Genomic DNA, 14703 nt, shown 5'->3' with positions numbered 1-14703 from the left:
GGGGAAATGGACGCATCACGTGCCCGTCTGGACCCTCGTTTCGTCCGCAGACTCCGCCATGCTGACCCCCCTCACCCCTCCCATTCCAGCGAGAGATGAACTAGTCGCCGTCTAAGGCTGAGTCGAATATTGTTATCGTGCAGTAATCGGGTCTAGGCGCGGGCAGCCCCCGGATTGGACCCACCCAGCACCGGGTACACCTGTTGAGCGGGCGTATGACGTCGGGGCTGTGAAGTCGCGTATAGGTGCATCGCGCGAATTGCCACAGGCAGTCCCTGGGCACGGCTTGGCCTTATGACGATTTATGATTGTTTGTAAAAGCAAACGCGACCTCTTCCCTTTCTCAGTTTCAAATCATTGCATTTGCTTTCTCCAATTCTACTCCGCAAAAAAGCAACTCCACAAGCCACAGCCGTCCACTATGAGCGTCAACGTAATTGACGTCGGCGTCAGCAGGGTGCGTGCCTTGCCCCTTGCATGCTACCATTGCCGACATAGCCATTTCCCCGATCGGCACTTGCTAACCTCCCCCACAGATTTCTGGTGCCCGCGAACACCAGGAAGACAGATACATCACTCTCCTCCCCGGCTCCATCAAATCTCGGAAAGATCTCGCAATCTTCGCAGTCTACGATGGCCAGTAAGAACCCTGTCCAACCACTAGCCACTGTGGCGTTGAGGCTGACTGTTCGGCCCACAGCGGAGGCACAGAAGTCGTGAACCATGTGGCGCAGCATCTCCACATACATCTCGAACAGCACTTGACACGCCCGAAAGCATCGAGCGTTGCAGAGTACAAGCATGCAATCCAGTGCGCTCTAAAGGCTGTAGATCGTGAACTTGATCAGGCCGATCTGCATGGCGGCTCAACAGTAGCCCTAGTTCTCGTGGACACCAAGCAAAATCTCCTTATCCAGGCAAACCTAGGCGACAGCCATTGCTACTATGCCGAGCATGACGCCCGCTCTCCACAGTCACTCTCCCCCCATTCGCCCGCACGGTCAGACTCGAGCATGGGCTGGAACGTTGAAGCCCTAAGCGTAGAACACACACCAGACAGCCCATTGGAGAAGCGAAGAATAGAAGAGTCGGGTGGCGCAATCAACTACACATCTGGAATCGCCCGTATCGGCGGTATCAGCATGTCCCGTGCGCTCGGCGACCTCGACCTGAAGAAGCCACGCGTCAATCGCCTCGCTGGCCATGACCTTTCAGATCTGGTTGGAGTAGAAACTGGCCTTGCACCAGGAAAGGCTGCAAAGCACGACCTCGTGTCCAACAAAGCTCATTTCTCAGTACGGACTCTTAACGGCCAATCCCTTATCCTCTTAGCATCTGATGGTGTTGGTGGAGCGCGCGAGGCAGAAGTAGCTACACAGTTGGCTGTAGACAGGTGGCAACAGGGCAAGGAGGCAAAGGAAATTGCTGAGGAACTGACACAAAAGGAGGGCCAAATGAAGGGTGCAGACAATTGCACAGTCATGGTAGTGGTGTTGGACACAGAAAACAAGGGTCGCAGGAGTATAGACAGCGGGAGAAGAAGTTTTGACGTTTCTTCAGAACGAAGTAGTTCGAGGCGAAGAAGACGATCCAGCATTTCGAGTTTGAAAGACTGGATACGCGACCTTTAAGCTGCCGGTGCCACATCGGATATTTTTTCATTGTCAACAAAAATGTCGACACCGTTGAGGGAGGGACAAGATGGAGGCATTATTCTTCAAGCTGCTCAAAAATCATGCGGGCCATGAGGTTGGAGCTGGCGTACCATAGGCAAAAAGCGCCCGTAGTCTTGTTTAACCTTTACTGCATGTTGCACTCTAGCCATTGATAACAAGAAAAGAATTAAAAAAAATCCAAAGTTTGAATTGTCCATGAGAGCCCACTTGGTTGCTGAATGTCTCCTTCATCCCTGAATTCAAACTAAATTACCTGGAGAAGTGAGACTTGGTTGTCTTCACACATCTCATTTCATTTCTTTCACCACGGAATGGAAAATGCATGAACATCTGACGCTCTTTAAACACACAAGAAGGAAATTATACAAAACTTATAATTGTCAACGTCTGTCTCTACGTGCTAGAAAACATAGTGTAACGAGAAGCTGTCTCTTCTAGACTCTTAGACTATCTACAATGTACTTTTATTTCTGGGCCATTGATACTTGGTTGAAACCCATTTGGTTGCAGAGCTCTCTCGCCCCCCTGCCGATTGGCCAGTCTTTAAGCCCCAAATATCTTCAACGCATTATTTCCCCAATTGTATCTCAACGCTCTAGCTATGGCAACGAACAGAACCATTTGGGACCCTGAAACCAATACTACGAAAACTACCGTTGTCGGTAGCGTTTATGTGTGGTCAGCCCGCAGCATCTTGCTGTTTTGTGATAGCGCCCTGTCGCAGCCTATGCAAAGCCGCAGAAGCAATGACTTCAGCTAAGCTGAAGCAACAAGCCACCATAACAGCTACAAGAATGCACTGCATCTCATCATGTAGGGACGGATGTTAAAGAAGTCATCATCTGTTCTATTGTAGTTCCGATTGCTGCCTGGATGAATGGGATGTGAAGCCAGAAGCCTTGGGCAGGTGACGCAGAATACTCAAGATAATGGAAGTGATTCACAGCTGCCTCACTCTCTTCCAAAACGAGCAAAAAATGGATGAAATCCAGTCCTTAAAGCCAAAATTTTCACACACATATACACATCACCACTACAATCAACAACCCCCTATCCAAAGGCCAACCTCAAAAACAATGATAACCCGCCAACAAAACTTCGACTACACGACCACGGTGTCCAAAGGCCGCACCCTAATCACCCTAATGCGCACCACCGACGACGAAGCCTCGCTCCTTCAAACCGCCCAAAGCGCCTTCCTCTCCCCCTCCGCCCTCTCCCAATCCGGCTACGAAAGAACGCGCTTCACCCTCACCCCTTCCTCTCCGCTATACGACCTCCAAAAATCCCTCGGCATAGATCCTTCCACCAACACCGCAATTGGGCACTCGCACCTCGAATCCGGAGTTAGAGACGGGGCGTACGTACCTGCGACGTGGGCGAAGTTTAATACGGTTATCAACGCGGCAGCGGGCATGCTTGTAGCGGTTGACAACGAGTCGCCCACGCAGATTCTCCTTCGGGAGGGAGCCGGGCGAGATGGCGGCAAAAGCAGGCAAAGTGCGACATTGCCCGAGTTGAAGTACTGGTCTGATGTCGTGTTTCTGCAGTGGCAGATTGTTACGGGAGGTAATGCGAACTTGCAGTTTGTAGTTAGACTGGGAATTACGAATGGGGCTACACTCGATGTTCTGCAGCATGTTCTGCGGAAAGGTGGGGTGGTGGTGGAGGAGGGGGTGGTGGTGAAGGGGAGAGATGTTGTTTGGACGGTGAGGGAGGATGAGGAGGCTGTGGCGGCGATTCTGGGGACGCCGAATGGGAGTGGGGTGGCGAGGTTGCTATTACATCATAAGAGGGAGTTGGGGCATAAGGTTGTAGAGGAGGTGAGGTTGGTGGAGTGGAAGGGGGAGGGGGTGGGGGAGCCGAGCTTGGTGTTTCGGATTGGAAATTTGTATCGAGAGGGGGATGGCGGGAGTCAGGAGACGGTTAGAGGCGGGAGTTCTGTGTAGTATTAGGGAGTGAGTGTTTGCATGATTGAGTTTTAGCGGATCTCGTTGTATTCGGGCGTTGTTCTGGCCGCTCTACAATGCACTGATGGGTGACCGATATTTAATAAAGTGAGTGTCAGTTAGTTCTGCAATAAAAAAATCCCTATATCTTTAATCATTGACAGAAACTAAATGTCGTGTTCATTTTCGTCCTCCTGTGACTTGCCCAACATCCACCCCGGACCTATTCTCCTGCCCACTCTCCTTCACACTCCGCTCCACGCTATCAAGAAGACTCTCACTCCCTGTCTTAATACCCACATTGCTACTACCCTCATACTCTTGCTTCGTGTTCTGCGTCAGGTCTTCTCCGCGACGCTGCTCAGAGGTATCTGAGGCGTTTTGTTGGCCGTATGGAGACTACATGTAGGTGCTTAGTACGTATGTATATGGAAACGTCACGTGAAGATCAAGTAGAATGTTGCAATTATGTAGATGCCAGACGTACCTTATCCACTGAAGTACTTAAACCAGCAGGATCCGTTGAGCCCCCAGTCTTGAATGGGACGCTGGGGTCGTCTTTGAAGGTGCCGGATGTATCGTCGCCGGGATTGACGGGGTTCTGGGGTTGCGTGTTGGAAGATTCTTGGGCAGCGAGGGACGACATGGTGAACTTGTGTGGTTGGATATTTTGGATGATTTGGTTTCAAACTCCGCTTGGTTTGGTAAATTTGGAAGATGAGTTTCAAACGTTTTTGAGTATTCTACAAGGTTGGATTTCGGTAAGATGTAGTTGTGACGATGTTGTGGATCAAACGTCATAGTGACCAAGAACATGTGGACAGACCCTGAGATTAAGGATTCATTCCACACTACGGTAGGAATACATGAAAAGCACTTTTTGATTCGCAGTGGTTTGTTCCAAATAAATTATTCGTGAAAAAATTCAGAATTGTTAACATACGGTAAAACTACAAGCTATTTTCTAAGCACGATCATCGCTTGAAATACCAAAATCTATTGTCTAGTCCTCTACAATTTGCTCTTAGCGACCGAAGCATCATCAGGAACAAACAGCGATTGTGACTTCTTCATCGTCTCGATGGCTTCCCGCTCAATGCGGTTGATAAGCTCCTCGTTGGTGGGAATGTCGTGGATAAGTCCAATGACTTGGCCAGCAGTCCAGACCTAAGAATGTCAATAATCGTCCAAGCAGAAAAGCGCATTCTTTACTTACACCAAAGTCCTTGTCGCCATTCAAGAAGACCTGTCGGCCACGCTTACCGCTCACAAACTCGGCTACCTCCTCGAACTTGCCTGTTGGGCTGGTCTTCTCAACATCGACCGCCTGCAGAGCAACCTTGTTCGCGAACAAACGGGAGGTGTTTTTCCATCGTCGAAGGACCAAAGTGGTGTCTGTTTCCTGAGCATCCACGATGGCTTGCTTGATGTTCTGGTGGATAGGAGCCTCAACGGTGCACATAAATCGAGTACCCATGTTGATACCGCACGCGCCGAGGGCAAGCGCAGCAGCCAAACCCTGGCCATCAGCAAATCCTCCTGAAGCGATGAACGGTACACCGAGCGACTGGCGGGCCCTGCTGAGCAGAATGAAGTTGGTAATGTCCGTCTCACCAACGTGGCCGGCGCACTCGAAGCCGTCGATGGACAGGAAGTCAACACCGAGCTTAACAGCAGACTGTGCATGCCTGATGGTAGTGCACTTGTGTAGGATGATTGTGCCAGCAGCCTTCAGTTGCTTGATAACCGGGCCAGGGCTGTTCCCTGCCGTCTCGACAATGTTGACCTTCTCTTCGATGATGACACGGGCGTACGCGGCATAGTCCGGGGGCACCATGGCGGGAAGGAGAGTCAGGTTGACACCAAAGGGCTTTTTGGTCATAGTTCGGCATCGTCGAATCTCCTTGCGAAGGTCTTCGGGGGTTGGTTGGGTGAGGGCGGTCAACTATGGGCATGGTAAGGAACGACATCTTGAGATGGTGATATGGTGGATGCATACTATTCCAAGACCACCTGCGTTGCTGACAGCCGAAGCAAGCTCAGCATATCCCACCCATTGCATGCCTCCCTGCACAACAGGGACTGTTCGCTGTTAGCAATCATACGTCTAAAGCGCAGTTGAAGGTGAGCGTGCGTACCTCTGATGCCGAGGGCCCTCGTAAGTTCGGTGTTAAAAGGCATGTTGAGCGCACAGTTAGGTCACAGTAAGATTCAGTGACGGGTATAAAAGATGAAGCGACCGCTGGATGCAAGAATTTAGGAAGAAAGATATCCAAAACGTGGAGGCGCGACGCGGAGACGTCCGCGCCGGCTGGGGCGTGGCAGGTCGTGTGGGGAAGCCATGTGCCTCGGCAATTTGGACAACGCGACGCCAAACCCAGGTAAATGTCCGTCAGATGATTACTTTTGCCGCTCGACACGGTTGAATCGCCGGGTACAATTTCTTTTGGGAATGGAGTGCCTTCGCCTCATGAATAAGATTGCCGGTGTGTTCAGCAGCGAAAGTCATCGGGGAACATCTATCACATGCTTCTTGGCACTTTTCAGCAGCCAGCATTCTATACATTTACCTCACTATGCTCAGCGAAATACATGGTAACCGTAGTTTTTTGTTGACGAGATAAAATCTACAATTATGTGTTCTACTAGATATTACACTTATCCCAGTGGTATTTCGTGCGAGAAGAAATGCCGATCAAAGTATAACTACGTACGCAGTACAACAAATCAAACATACTATGTTTAAACCGTACGAAACGGCGCCTCTATACATAACTGGGAGTTCTTAACTAGGCCAAATATCCCAAACCTTTGAACACTATGAGCGCAGCTTTTCAAGCCCGAACTTTTTAGAAAAGTAGCGGTCCTGATGGAAAGTCAGTAAGATGCACTTGCGAAATAATATGAAGTAATGCATCACTTACCCAGAATCCCCGTGGAAGAAGCCATGAAAGCCATTTGACCAGACTTGCTTGATGTCCACGCCACAGCCAAGTTTCGGAGGTTGGCTTGAGTAAGTCACTGACGACTTTCTGTGCATAGGTTTCTGTCGCCATGGCCGTTACTGGCACGATGTTAGCATCTTTCTCAACAGATGAGTCTCTTCGACATACTCTGAGAGTTTCCTTGCCGGAACAAATAACCTTCCTCTATGGGCATGTACAACGAATTTGGTGGAAGCCGCTTCTTGACATCTGATATCCTACTCTTCACACCACTTGTGACGACCAGGACAACCTGGACACTACTTGTAGTCAGCTTCTTGCATGATACCCGATCATGTGATAAATAAATACCCCAAAGGTGCCATCTCTAGTCTAAGCGCATCGGTGTATGAATGTAGTGCTGCCTTGGACGCATTATAACATCCTATTCCGCGTCAGCCAACCAGCATCTCTAAAGGGTAAGCAAAAAAAACAGACACATACCACCGAATACGTACGGTATGATGGCAGCAACAGACCCGATATTCGCGATCTTTCCTTTCGCTTCAATCAAAAGGGGGGCCAAAACCTGCACCAAACGGATACAACTAAACACGTTGATTTCGAAAACCTTGCGCATATCTTCGATTGTTAGGTCGAGCACGGGGACGGTGTGGCTCACGCCTCTGCGGTATTGCGTCAGATACTTATTCTCACCCCCAAATCGACTTTCCGCACCAAAAAAAAACAGGATTAAAATGAGGATTAGCACAAGATCAAAAGTACATACACGTTGTTAACGAGAATGTCCAGCTTCCCATCCACACGCTGAGAAATCTCATCACGCAGTGACAGAATACTCGCGTCGGAAGTGACTTCAAGCTGGATTGCTATGACGCCCTCGCTCATAAGAGTCTTTTTGGCTTCTTCGGATCGGACGGTGCCGAAGACTTGGAAGCCGTGGCGTAGGAATTCTAGAGCGAGTTCGTGGCCGATGCCGCCAGGGGTGCAGCTGTGGTTGGGTTTTGTGTTAGGTGTGTTTCTTCCGGAATAGATAGAGGAGATGGAGATGGCAAGTCCGCATACCCTGTAACTAATGCTGTTTTTTGACGAGTGGTCATGTTTTTTATGGGTATCTGTTGCGATAGTGCAGGCGTTGGTGCGTGTTACAAAGGATGCGTTCTTGTGCACTGCAATTTCGTCTCTATGTTGTATTTGGGATTTTGTATTGTCGGTGCAAATGAAAATAGTAATAAGGCTATTTGGATTGCGAGTAAGCGTGAATATCTGTGAATCATTTCCACGAGTATTAAATACTTCATACAGCTTCGGCGATATCTTAAGTCACGGACGTTCAAGCCGCGAGACTCGGCGCTCGGGAGGCTGGGCAGGCCGTCGACATTTCCGTCTACGTAAGCACCGCCACATAAAGGACAATGTACTAAGCACGTTGACTCGTCGCTCTGCTGAGATATCGTTAAATTAAACAACAAATGAAAAATACAAGGTGCTCCTTTGACGCATATCGGTACTCAGTCCCCACGATGCCAGTACCTTCACTACGGCTTGGTTCTAGAGGAAACACGGATTCACTCTGACGGAGTTAGTTGGGACTAAGCACATAAAAACGGGAGACGTAAATAAACAAGAGAGATTACAAGCTATGGTGTAATCATTTTCTTACCCAGAATTTGGAGTTACAGCATGTGATGACGGATTTGAAAAGTGGATGTCGGAGCTCTACCGCCAGCTTGCGTCTCACCATAAGCTAGTAGAGTGCACGTAGACGAGATATCAGCTAAGATTATTCCTGCTCGATTTGAAGAAAAACAACTATCGATTCTTCCATTGTACCCATTCCCAACAATATCCAGCCCCTTCCATACAAAAAGCCGCCAGCACTACAACCTAAAGATGATACTTGAACAACGGGCTCCGATCTCCCATCTTCTCCAGCTGTGCCGGGGTATATATAGCGCGCCACTCCTCCTCCGTCTTTTCCGCATTCTTCTTATTAATCCTGAAGAACAAGAACTCCAGCGTGAACGCACACACCAGTCCCGCTGCAGCAAATGAGAGCGACGAACCGAATCCCGTTTCGTATTTAGGCGACTCTTTTTCCTGGAAAATAAAGGAGCCGACGATGCCTCCTAGGTTGCCGATGCATATCATGGTTGCAATGCTATATTGCAGAGTCAGTTTTCCATTTCTTCCTACGGATTTTGCTACTAGGATGGAGTGAGAAGAAACATACCCAACAGCTCGCTTTTCGGGTCCGGCGAGGTTATTAATGGTCCAGGCGTTGCATCCAGGGAGAATAGGGTAGAGGCCGATACAAGCAACGTGTACTGCAAAGTAGCAAACTGCGACGTTGTCTTTGATGGCTTCTGCTTTGGCGAACAAAATGGCATATGCGACGATGAGAAGAGCTTGTCCGCTGGCGATAAAGGGCATACGCCATGTGAATCGGTCGGCAAGTAGGGAAGATAGTAATGCTGAAATTGCACCACATGCATACGGTGGTGCGGTCATGAGTTGTGCGGTCGTACTCGTGAAGCCCACTGTTGGAATCATAAGTGTGTTTGAAGGGATAAGAGCTAGCCCCATAACTTACTGTTCTTCAGGATCTGAGGCATGGTGAATTTTAGTCCGTAGTTTGGTACAGCGTTACTCGCAAAAACCATGGCCTGCAGGTATATCTGCCAGTCTTTTGCAACCTGTCCGATGACACCCCATTTGACCCTCTCTTTCTTGCCATCAGCATTGACGTATCTCTCGCGCTTCACGCCGCGCGTGACAATGTGTGTGAGGCGAAGGAAGCGCGCTTCGTCGGCTGTGAGCCATCGACCGGCTGCGTGATCGGGCGAGTCTGGTAACAAGAAGAAAACCGAAGCTCCTAATAGAACAGTGGCTATTCCTTCCAGTATGAAGATCCATCTCCAACTTCGTGCCCAATCATATCAGTTCCCGGTGTTTCAGCAAGATGCTTACAACGACACTTACCCCTCAAGTCCAGCAATCCCTATGTCGAATGGTCAATGACGCTCGAAAATCTGCAAAGGACTTACATACCATTCATTTTAGCAATTGCAGCAGCTAAAAGTCCTGAAAATGCTCCACTCGTAGCGGACGCGCAGTAAAACAGCGCCATGCGGAACTGCGTGCGGTCTGGTGGGTACCACTGGCCAACGAGGTAAATAGCACCAGGAAAAAAACCAGCCCTTCGATTGCTTAGAAAAAAGTTGCATTACGCACTTGCGGATAACTCACTCGAACAAACCAAGGAAAAATCTCGTAGCGCAAAGCCCTGCAAGATTCTGTACCAGTCCCATGACGGTCATGACGGTGCCCCAGCACAACGTTAGCGTACCCATGTAGTACGATGGGCGCTTGAACTTTGCGAGAATCATGTTGGATGGAATCTCAAAAAGGACGTAGGGCACGAAGAAGACCATGAGTGCGACGTTGTAATCTGTGCCTTTCATACCCAGAGTTTTCTCGAGGCCTTCGATCTTAGCGTTTCTTTTGTGGAAAGGTTAGCAGGAGCTCAACATGCTTGTTTGAACACAGAGAGGGTCTCTAACCCGATATTTGCTCTGTCAAGATGGGAGATGAGATACAAGACCGCGAGCATGGGACATAGTCGCCAGTCGACCTTGTGGAAAATCTTCTTTTGCTCCGCCTTGTCGACGCTGTAGAGAAACTCTGCATCTTCCTGGCTCAACCCAGCTCTCATTGCCTGATGCAGATGATCTGGCAAGCCTGAAAGTGATGCCTTTTCGTTAGGAACCTCTTCCATGGTATAGGTATGGTCTTTGGACGCAGAATCGTCCATTACATCGCGCGCCATCTTGACTGTTGTTGGCAAAAGTGATGTCGATGGGGAATTCAACAGGCTTCAGCCGACAGAATTGCAAGATGGACGAGCAGGACGTTATACATGACCGCGTATGCTTACCCGTAGTCGTGCCACACATTAGCGAGGACTGCCATTATCCCCACTGTCAATCCGTCATTCACGTGGGCATGCGAATCCGCCATGGAAGCTTGGCACTGTAAGGACCAAAAGCCGGCACCAGAACTGGATCCGAAAGGCTCAAACTGTGTTAGGGACTTCTTAATCTTCATATTAATGCATGAGAAGACCATTTTTATGTGATATGAACGTCTTTGCTTCTAGGTACACTGAGCAAACCTTGGACAACTCTATATAGCCTTTAATCTTTCAGAATGATTTCTCTCTTTCTCAACATAAAGGCTGATCAAACTTCACAGAGCTCAAAATTTCACATCGGAAATCTTACTGAAGATTTTCGTACACGCCAAATGTTTGGACACTTGTGGCAAGAGTTGTCCAACGTGGAATATAAAGCGAGTTGCGCTCCTCGGTTTAGTATCACGTTAGGATTCGACACTTCCAACAATATAGGTTGGACACAGGAGCCGAGAATAAGGGTAACAGTAGCCGATCACAACCACCTACCCAATACAGCCCAGTTGGATGCAGCGTTATACAGGAAATTAGACAACATGACCTGTCTGATATGGGGAGCCAAGCGCTGGGGTAAGGCGGGGATGTGACGTAGCAGCTTCCCACCCCCTCCACGGAAAAGGTGGCAGCACTTAGCGCGGGTAATATTCGGGGATACGCGCTAAGTACTGCCATTTTTCTATGGAGGGTGGGAGGGGGTGCTTTTTTGTAGTGTCCTGTTCTAACGGCAACTCGGGGAAGATATATTCCGGTCGCAGTAGAATTAGGTGAAAAACATACTAGTCTCTTCTCAACTGCCGGTGGTTTGCCAAGCGTCTGCTCGCCTCATACTAGGATTATTGGACGATGCTAACTGACTCGCTGCAGGCCCTATCGCACTATGCCAATAGACTGAATCCATGTATGTGGGCCACTAGCAAGGGGACGACGCAAGTCATGGTAGAGAGCAAGGACTATACTGTTAAGGGTTCGATTCATACTCTTTAGAGTCCGGATGATTCAGAACAGCGTAGTATTTTTCTGTAGTAATAAGCTATCCGAAGAAGAGCCTGATAGTAATCGTTTTAGCATCTCCATAACCCAAAGACTTGCCTTGTACCGCAGTAGGCAAAGCACCTCAAGTTTATTCCATATAACTTACTGTGTACAATAAAGAAATCTTAAATATGGATTCCATGATTAATGACCAAAGCAAATAGCCTAAATTTGAAGTTGAATATTCTTATCTGGGAACAGTACGTAGAGTCGAAGGTTAGTCTTGACCTCAAAAAGAGATCTGCAAAGACAGCGTTTTCGATCTATACGCAAGACATAATGCATGCAAATCCAGGGGAACAAATTTTGCTTTGCAAGCATATTTTACGAAGCTGGACCAGGTGGGGGCAGAGGGGGGCAACGCCAAAGGCGCTTACACCAATACCCTAGACAAGGCAGTCTGGGCGCACCCCCAGCATAGTAACAACTAGGAGGTAAGCATTTTACCTGCTGTCTTGGTAGTTCTTGATCTCCACATCCTCTGACGATTGCACCGTACCAAAGTAGTATTCCGCATCTCGGGCGCAACCCTGGTACATCATCGGGGTGTTTTTCTAGGGACAGAGTCAAAAACCACCGATCTCGAGAGTACACAAGCAAGATAACAAAACGTGATGGGATCCACTGAACGAGGATTGATGCACTGAATCTACCTAAGCACGATGCTCTCGGGAGTTGCTCTAATCACAGTAGCGGGCTCTGGTAATAAGTTTTTCTTTCTTTTCTATTGGGATTGACTAGTTGCAGACCAACTGACGCGGCTTCGCAGGCTTTGGCCAGAGTTCCGCATACTCGCTGGCCCAGCACGGCGTGCGCCAATTTGCGTTGTTTGACACCAACGAGGCTGGACTACAAGAGACAACGCAGACGCTGGCCGCCAGGTACAATGTAACAGATGTCCTGAGCGTGTCGACTGACTGCAGCACCGAGGAGACAGTTGAGGCTGGCGTCGCGCAGGCAGCAGCTCGATACGGCCGTATCGACTTTGCTATCAACAATGCTGGCTTTGGTGGACCCATGTGCGGCAGTCCTGATGCAACACCTGCTTCCTTTGATGCCCACCTGAAAGAGAATGTGACGAGTGTGTGGCTCTGGCATCGGGCCGAACTGCGACAAATGCTACGGCAGCAGCCGCGAGAGGGGCGCTACGGTCGTGGTAGCATCATCCATGTCTGCTCGGTGCATGCATTTGCAGCCTCGCCAACACAGCTCGCCGCCAGTGCCTACGTCGCTGGTCGGCATGCTATCCTGGGCCTCACGCGCTCAGAGGGTGTGCTATATGCGCCCCAGCAGATACGCATCAACGCACTCTGCCCTGGCTATATTGCGTCCCCTCTGATTGAGTCTTCAGAGCACATCAAAACCCTCGTCAATAACCTCGTCCGTGAGCGTGTGCCTGCGAATCGACTGGGTGAACCTGAGGAGGTTGCTGATGCTGTTGTGTTTCTGGCTAGCCCCATGAGCAGCTACATGTACGCTCAGTCACTGGTGCTAGATGGGTATGTGGTGCCTTCTAATTCAATGTGGGATAGAGCACAAGGACTAACTAGCAACAGGGGCTACCTCGCACAATAATATTACGATGGTATTGCGAGATTTCATTGTGTTCGAATGCTGTACGCAGATTTGCCTCTGGATGCTTTAGACACTTGATGTTGGGATTAGAAATAGGGTCGAGTAGTTCACAGACAAACCACAATTTCAAATTCAAAAACAGTGTTTGATGTGTCACGTAGCAATTCTAAAATTGATGTATGATATATTAAACCCTGTATGTATGGGTAGTCTAGTATGATACAAAGTCTCAGATGCTCTCCCTCGAACTCGCACGACGCCGACTGATTCATCTGTTCCACATCCCTATGCATCATCAGAACATAATGCTTGATCCGCTGCCATTCAGCAAAGATCTCTCTTTGAGGCGGCGTATGGATGTGCGTACAAGACGGAGATTGGCGCGCACAATGTCAAGACAAGCTGGGGCAAAGGCCGCCAGGTCAGTGGCGGTTGGGTTCGTCGTGGATGGCTCGGGTAGCGGCGAGGACGTGGAGGGTGTGATTCCAGATGTGATGAGAGCGGCTTCCAGAGAGCCTAAGACAGCAGAGAAATCGGTTAGGCGTAAGATCATGAGTTCAATGCTGAGAGCATCGGCTTCGTCGGCAGCGAGATCGTAGTTGCCAAGGGAAAACCTCCACGGTTGAGGTGAAAGCTGGCTCTCAGAGTGGCTGTTGGTATTGCTGGTATTTCGCCTAGTGTTTGGATTGCTGGTGATCGTGGTTGTTGTGATAGTTGTTGTGGTGCTGCCGGCATCTGCCGATGCCTCGCTGGTAGTATCGTCGTCTGCGAGGTTCCAGAGCCGACACAACCAGTCAACTAGATGGGCACAAAGTATTGTGACAGCAGCAAGCGGCAGCCGCTGCTGGCGGCAATTCTCACAGCTCAGTACGCCGAGGCTTGGGCGCTCTGCTGTCGACGTCACCTGGAGCACGGTTTCGAGAGGGACTTGAGACGATGTCGTGAGCTCTCCCACGCGGGCCAGCGTTCGCAGGACATGAAAGGCGCACCCGCAGTCTTGCATCTTCTCTCATGGCATGCCAGTGTTGCGGCCATTGGACATTTAATGTCGTACCATTAGCAAGGGATTGCCCCCCCCCCCCCCCCCCCCCCCCCCGGGCGCCCGCCACCCTCTCAGTCGATCAGTACGTAAAACCTGAAAACCCAGGCCAAGCGAGCTAGCCCACGAAAACGATCCATCTGTACTGCGACATATCGACACCACCGTAACATAATTTTTTTAATAGAATTTGGACAAGACAGATACGCTAGCTCTACATTGACTATATCCAAGTGATAGATAAGGATAATAATACCCGTGGTATTGGGTAATCTTATCTCTGACTTCATCGGACGACTGAGAGTCACCCCCCCACCCCCGAACTAAAAAGCTCGGTATATTTTTCTCTGGCGATCAGCTCGCCTGCCCCAGAACGGCCTTTTTTTCCTATGAAGCAGCAACTCGTTCAATTCGCCGAACCTTCCGTGTAGCGCCAGGGCTGTTTCGTCGGCCCTAGTATCATGACGTTATGCGACCTAAAAAAGACAAGATATCAAGGCAACTATCGCACGAC

General features: G+C 49.5%; 7 protein-coding genes across 7 annotated transcripts; 3 read left to right on the top strand and 4 right to left on the bottom strand.

The window, feature by feature from the left end:
• Positions 1-345: 345 nt before the first annotated feature.
• On the top strand, positions 346-1631 carry PSV08DRAFT_221433 (phosphatase 2C-like domain-containing protein; the record flags this gene model as incomplete). Its single annotated transcript, XM_014226360.1, has 3 exons — positions 346-457; positions 537-640; positions 701-1631. Exons 1-3 carry the CDS (start codon positions 422-424, stop codon positions 1629-1631), a joined length of 1071 nt encoding a protein of 356 aa, XP_014081835.1. The 5' UTR covers positions 346-421.
• Positions 1632-2752: 1121 nt separating this feature from the next.
• PSV08DRAFT_370417 (uncharacterized protein) lies at positions 2753-3625 on the top strand (the record flags this gene model as incomplete). The annotated part of the gene is made up of 1 exon (XM_014226361.1): positions 2753-3625. The coding sequence occupies one exon, from the start codon at positions 2753-2755 to the stop codon at positions 3623-3625; it is 873 nt and encodes a 290-aa protein (XP_014081836.1).
• A 912-nt stretch (positions 3626-4537) lies between these two features.
• PSV08DRAFT_221430 (uncharacterized protein) lies at positions 4538-5906 on the bottom strand. The gene is made up of 4 exons (XM_014226363.2): positions 5764-5906; positions 5625-5707; positions 4842-5570; positions 4538-4792 (listed from the first exon to the last, which is right to left on the bottom strand). The coding sequence occupies exons 1-4, from the start codon at positions 5804-5806 to the stop codon at positions 4637-4639; spliced, it is 1011 nt and encodes a 336-aa protein (XP_014081838.1). The 5' UTR covers positions 5807-5906; the 3' UTR covers positions 4538-4636.
• Positions 5907-6240: 334 nt separating this feature from the next.
• PSV08DRAFT_200692 (uncharacterized protein) lies at positions 6241-7830 on the bottom strand. The gene is made up of 7 exons (XM_014226364.1): positions 7636-7830; positions 7340-7561; positions 7054-7235; positions 6922-6994; positions 6739-6869; positions 6550-6689; positions 6241-6491 (listed from the first exon to the last, which is right to left on the bottom strand). The coding sequence occupies exons 1-7, from the start codon at positions 7668-7670 to the stop codon at positions 6444-6446; spliced, it is 831 nt and encodes a 276-aa protein (XP_014081839.1). The 5' UTR covers positions 7671-7830; the 3' UTR covers positions 6241-6443.
• A 627-nt stretch (positions 7831-8457) lies between these two features.
• Positions 8458-10399, bottom strand: PSV08DRAFT_176556 (major facilitator superfamily domain-containing protein; the record flags this gene model as incomplete). Its single annotated transcript, XM_066091878.1, has 7 exons — positions 8458-8731; positions 8804-9110; positions 9164-9492; positions 9553-9571; positions 9622-9770; positions 9820-10071; positions 10134-10399. The coding sequence occupies 7 exons, from the start codon at positions 10397-10399 to the stop codon at positions 8458-8460; spliced, it is 1596 nt and encodes a 531-aa protein (XP_065949367.1).
• A 1838-nt stretch (positions 10400-12237) lies between these two features.
• PSV08DRAFT_350546 (uncharacterized protein) lies at positions 12238-13150 on the top strand (the record flags this gene model as incomplete). The annotated part of the gene is made up of 3 exons (XM_014226366.1): positions 12238-12277; positions 12345-13074; positions 13132-13150. 3 exons carry the CDS (start codon positions 12238-12240, stop codon positions 13148-13150), a joined length of 789 nt encoding a protein of 262 aa, XP_014081841.1.
• A 295-nt stretch (positions 13151-13445) lies between these two features.
• PSV08DRAFT_388948 (uncharacterized protein) lies at positions 13446-14153 on the bottom strand (the record flags this gene model as incomplete). The annotated part of the gene is made up of 1 exon (XM_014226367.1): positions 13446-14153. The coding sequence occupies one exon, from the start codon at positions 14151-14153 to the stop codon at positions 13446-13448; it is 708 nt and encodes a 235-aa protein (XP_014081842.1).
• Between the last annotated feature and the right edge of the window lie 550 nt (positions 14154-14703).

Source organism: Bipolaris maydis, assembly GCF_028858645.1.
Source record: "Bipolaris maydis strain C4 unplaced genomic scaffold PSV08scaffold_5, whole genome shotgun sequence".
Lineage (NCBI taxonomy): Eukaryota > Fungi > Ascomycota > Dothideomycetes > Pleosporales > Pleosporaceae > Bipolaris > Bipolaris maydis.
This window is presented reverse-complemented; position numbering and strand designations above follow the sequence as displayed.

Bases quoted from the DNA above. Each gene is read 5' to 3' on its own strand.
- PSV08DRAFT_200692 (XM_014226364.1), bottom strand. From the start codon at position 7,670: ATGACCACTCGTCAAAAAACAGCATTAGTTACAGG. The intron at 6,995-7,053 runs GTATGTGTCTGT...GACGCGGAATAG, and splicing joins CATACCGTACGTATTCGGTG to GATGTTATAATGCGTCCAAG. The intron at 6,690-6,738 runs GTATGTCGAAGA...ACATCGTGCCAG, and splicing joins CCGGCAAGGAAACTCTCAGA to TAACGGCCATGGCGACAGAA.
- PSV08DRAFT_221430 (XM_014226363.2), bottom strand. From the start codon at position 5,806: ATGCCTTTTAACACCGAACTTACGAGGGCCCTCGGCATCAGAG. The intron at 5,708-5,763 runs GTACGCACGCTC...AACAGCGAACAG, and splicing joins GAGGGCCCTCGGCATCAGAG to TCCCTGTTGTGCAGGGAGGC. The intron at 4,793-4,841 runs GTAAGTAAAGAA...TGACATTCTTAG, and splicing joins ATGGCGACAAGGACTTTGGT to GTCTGGACTGCTGGCCAAGT.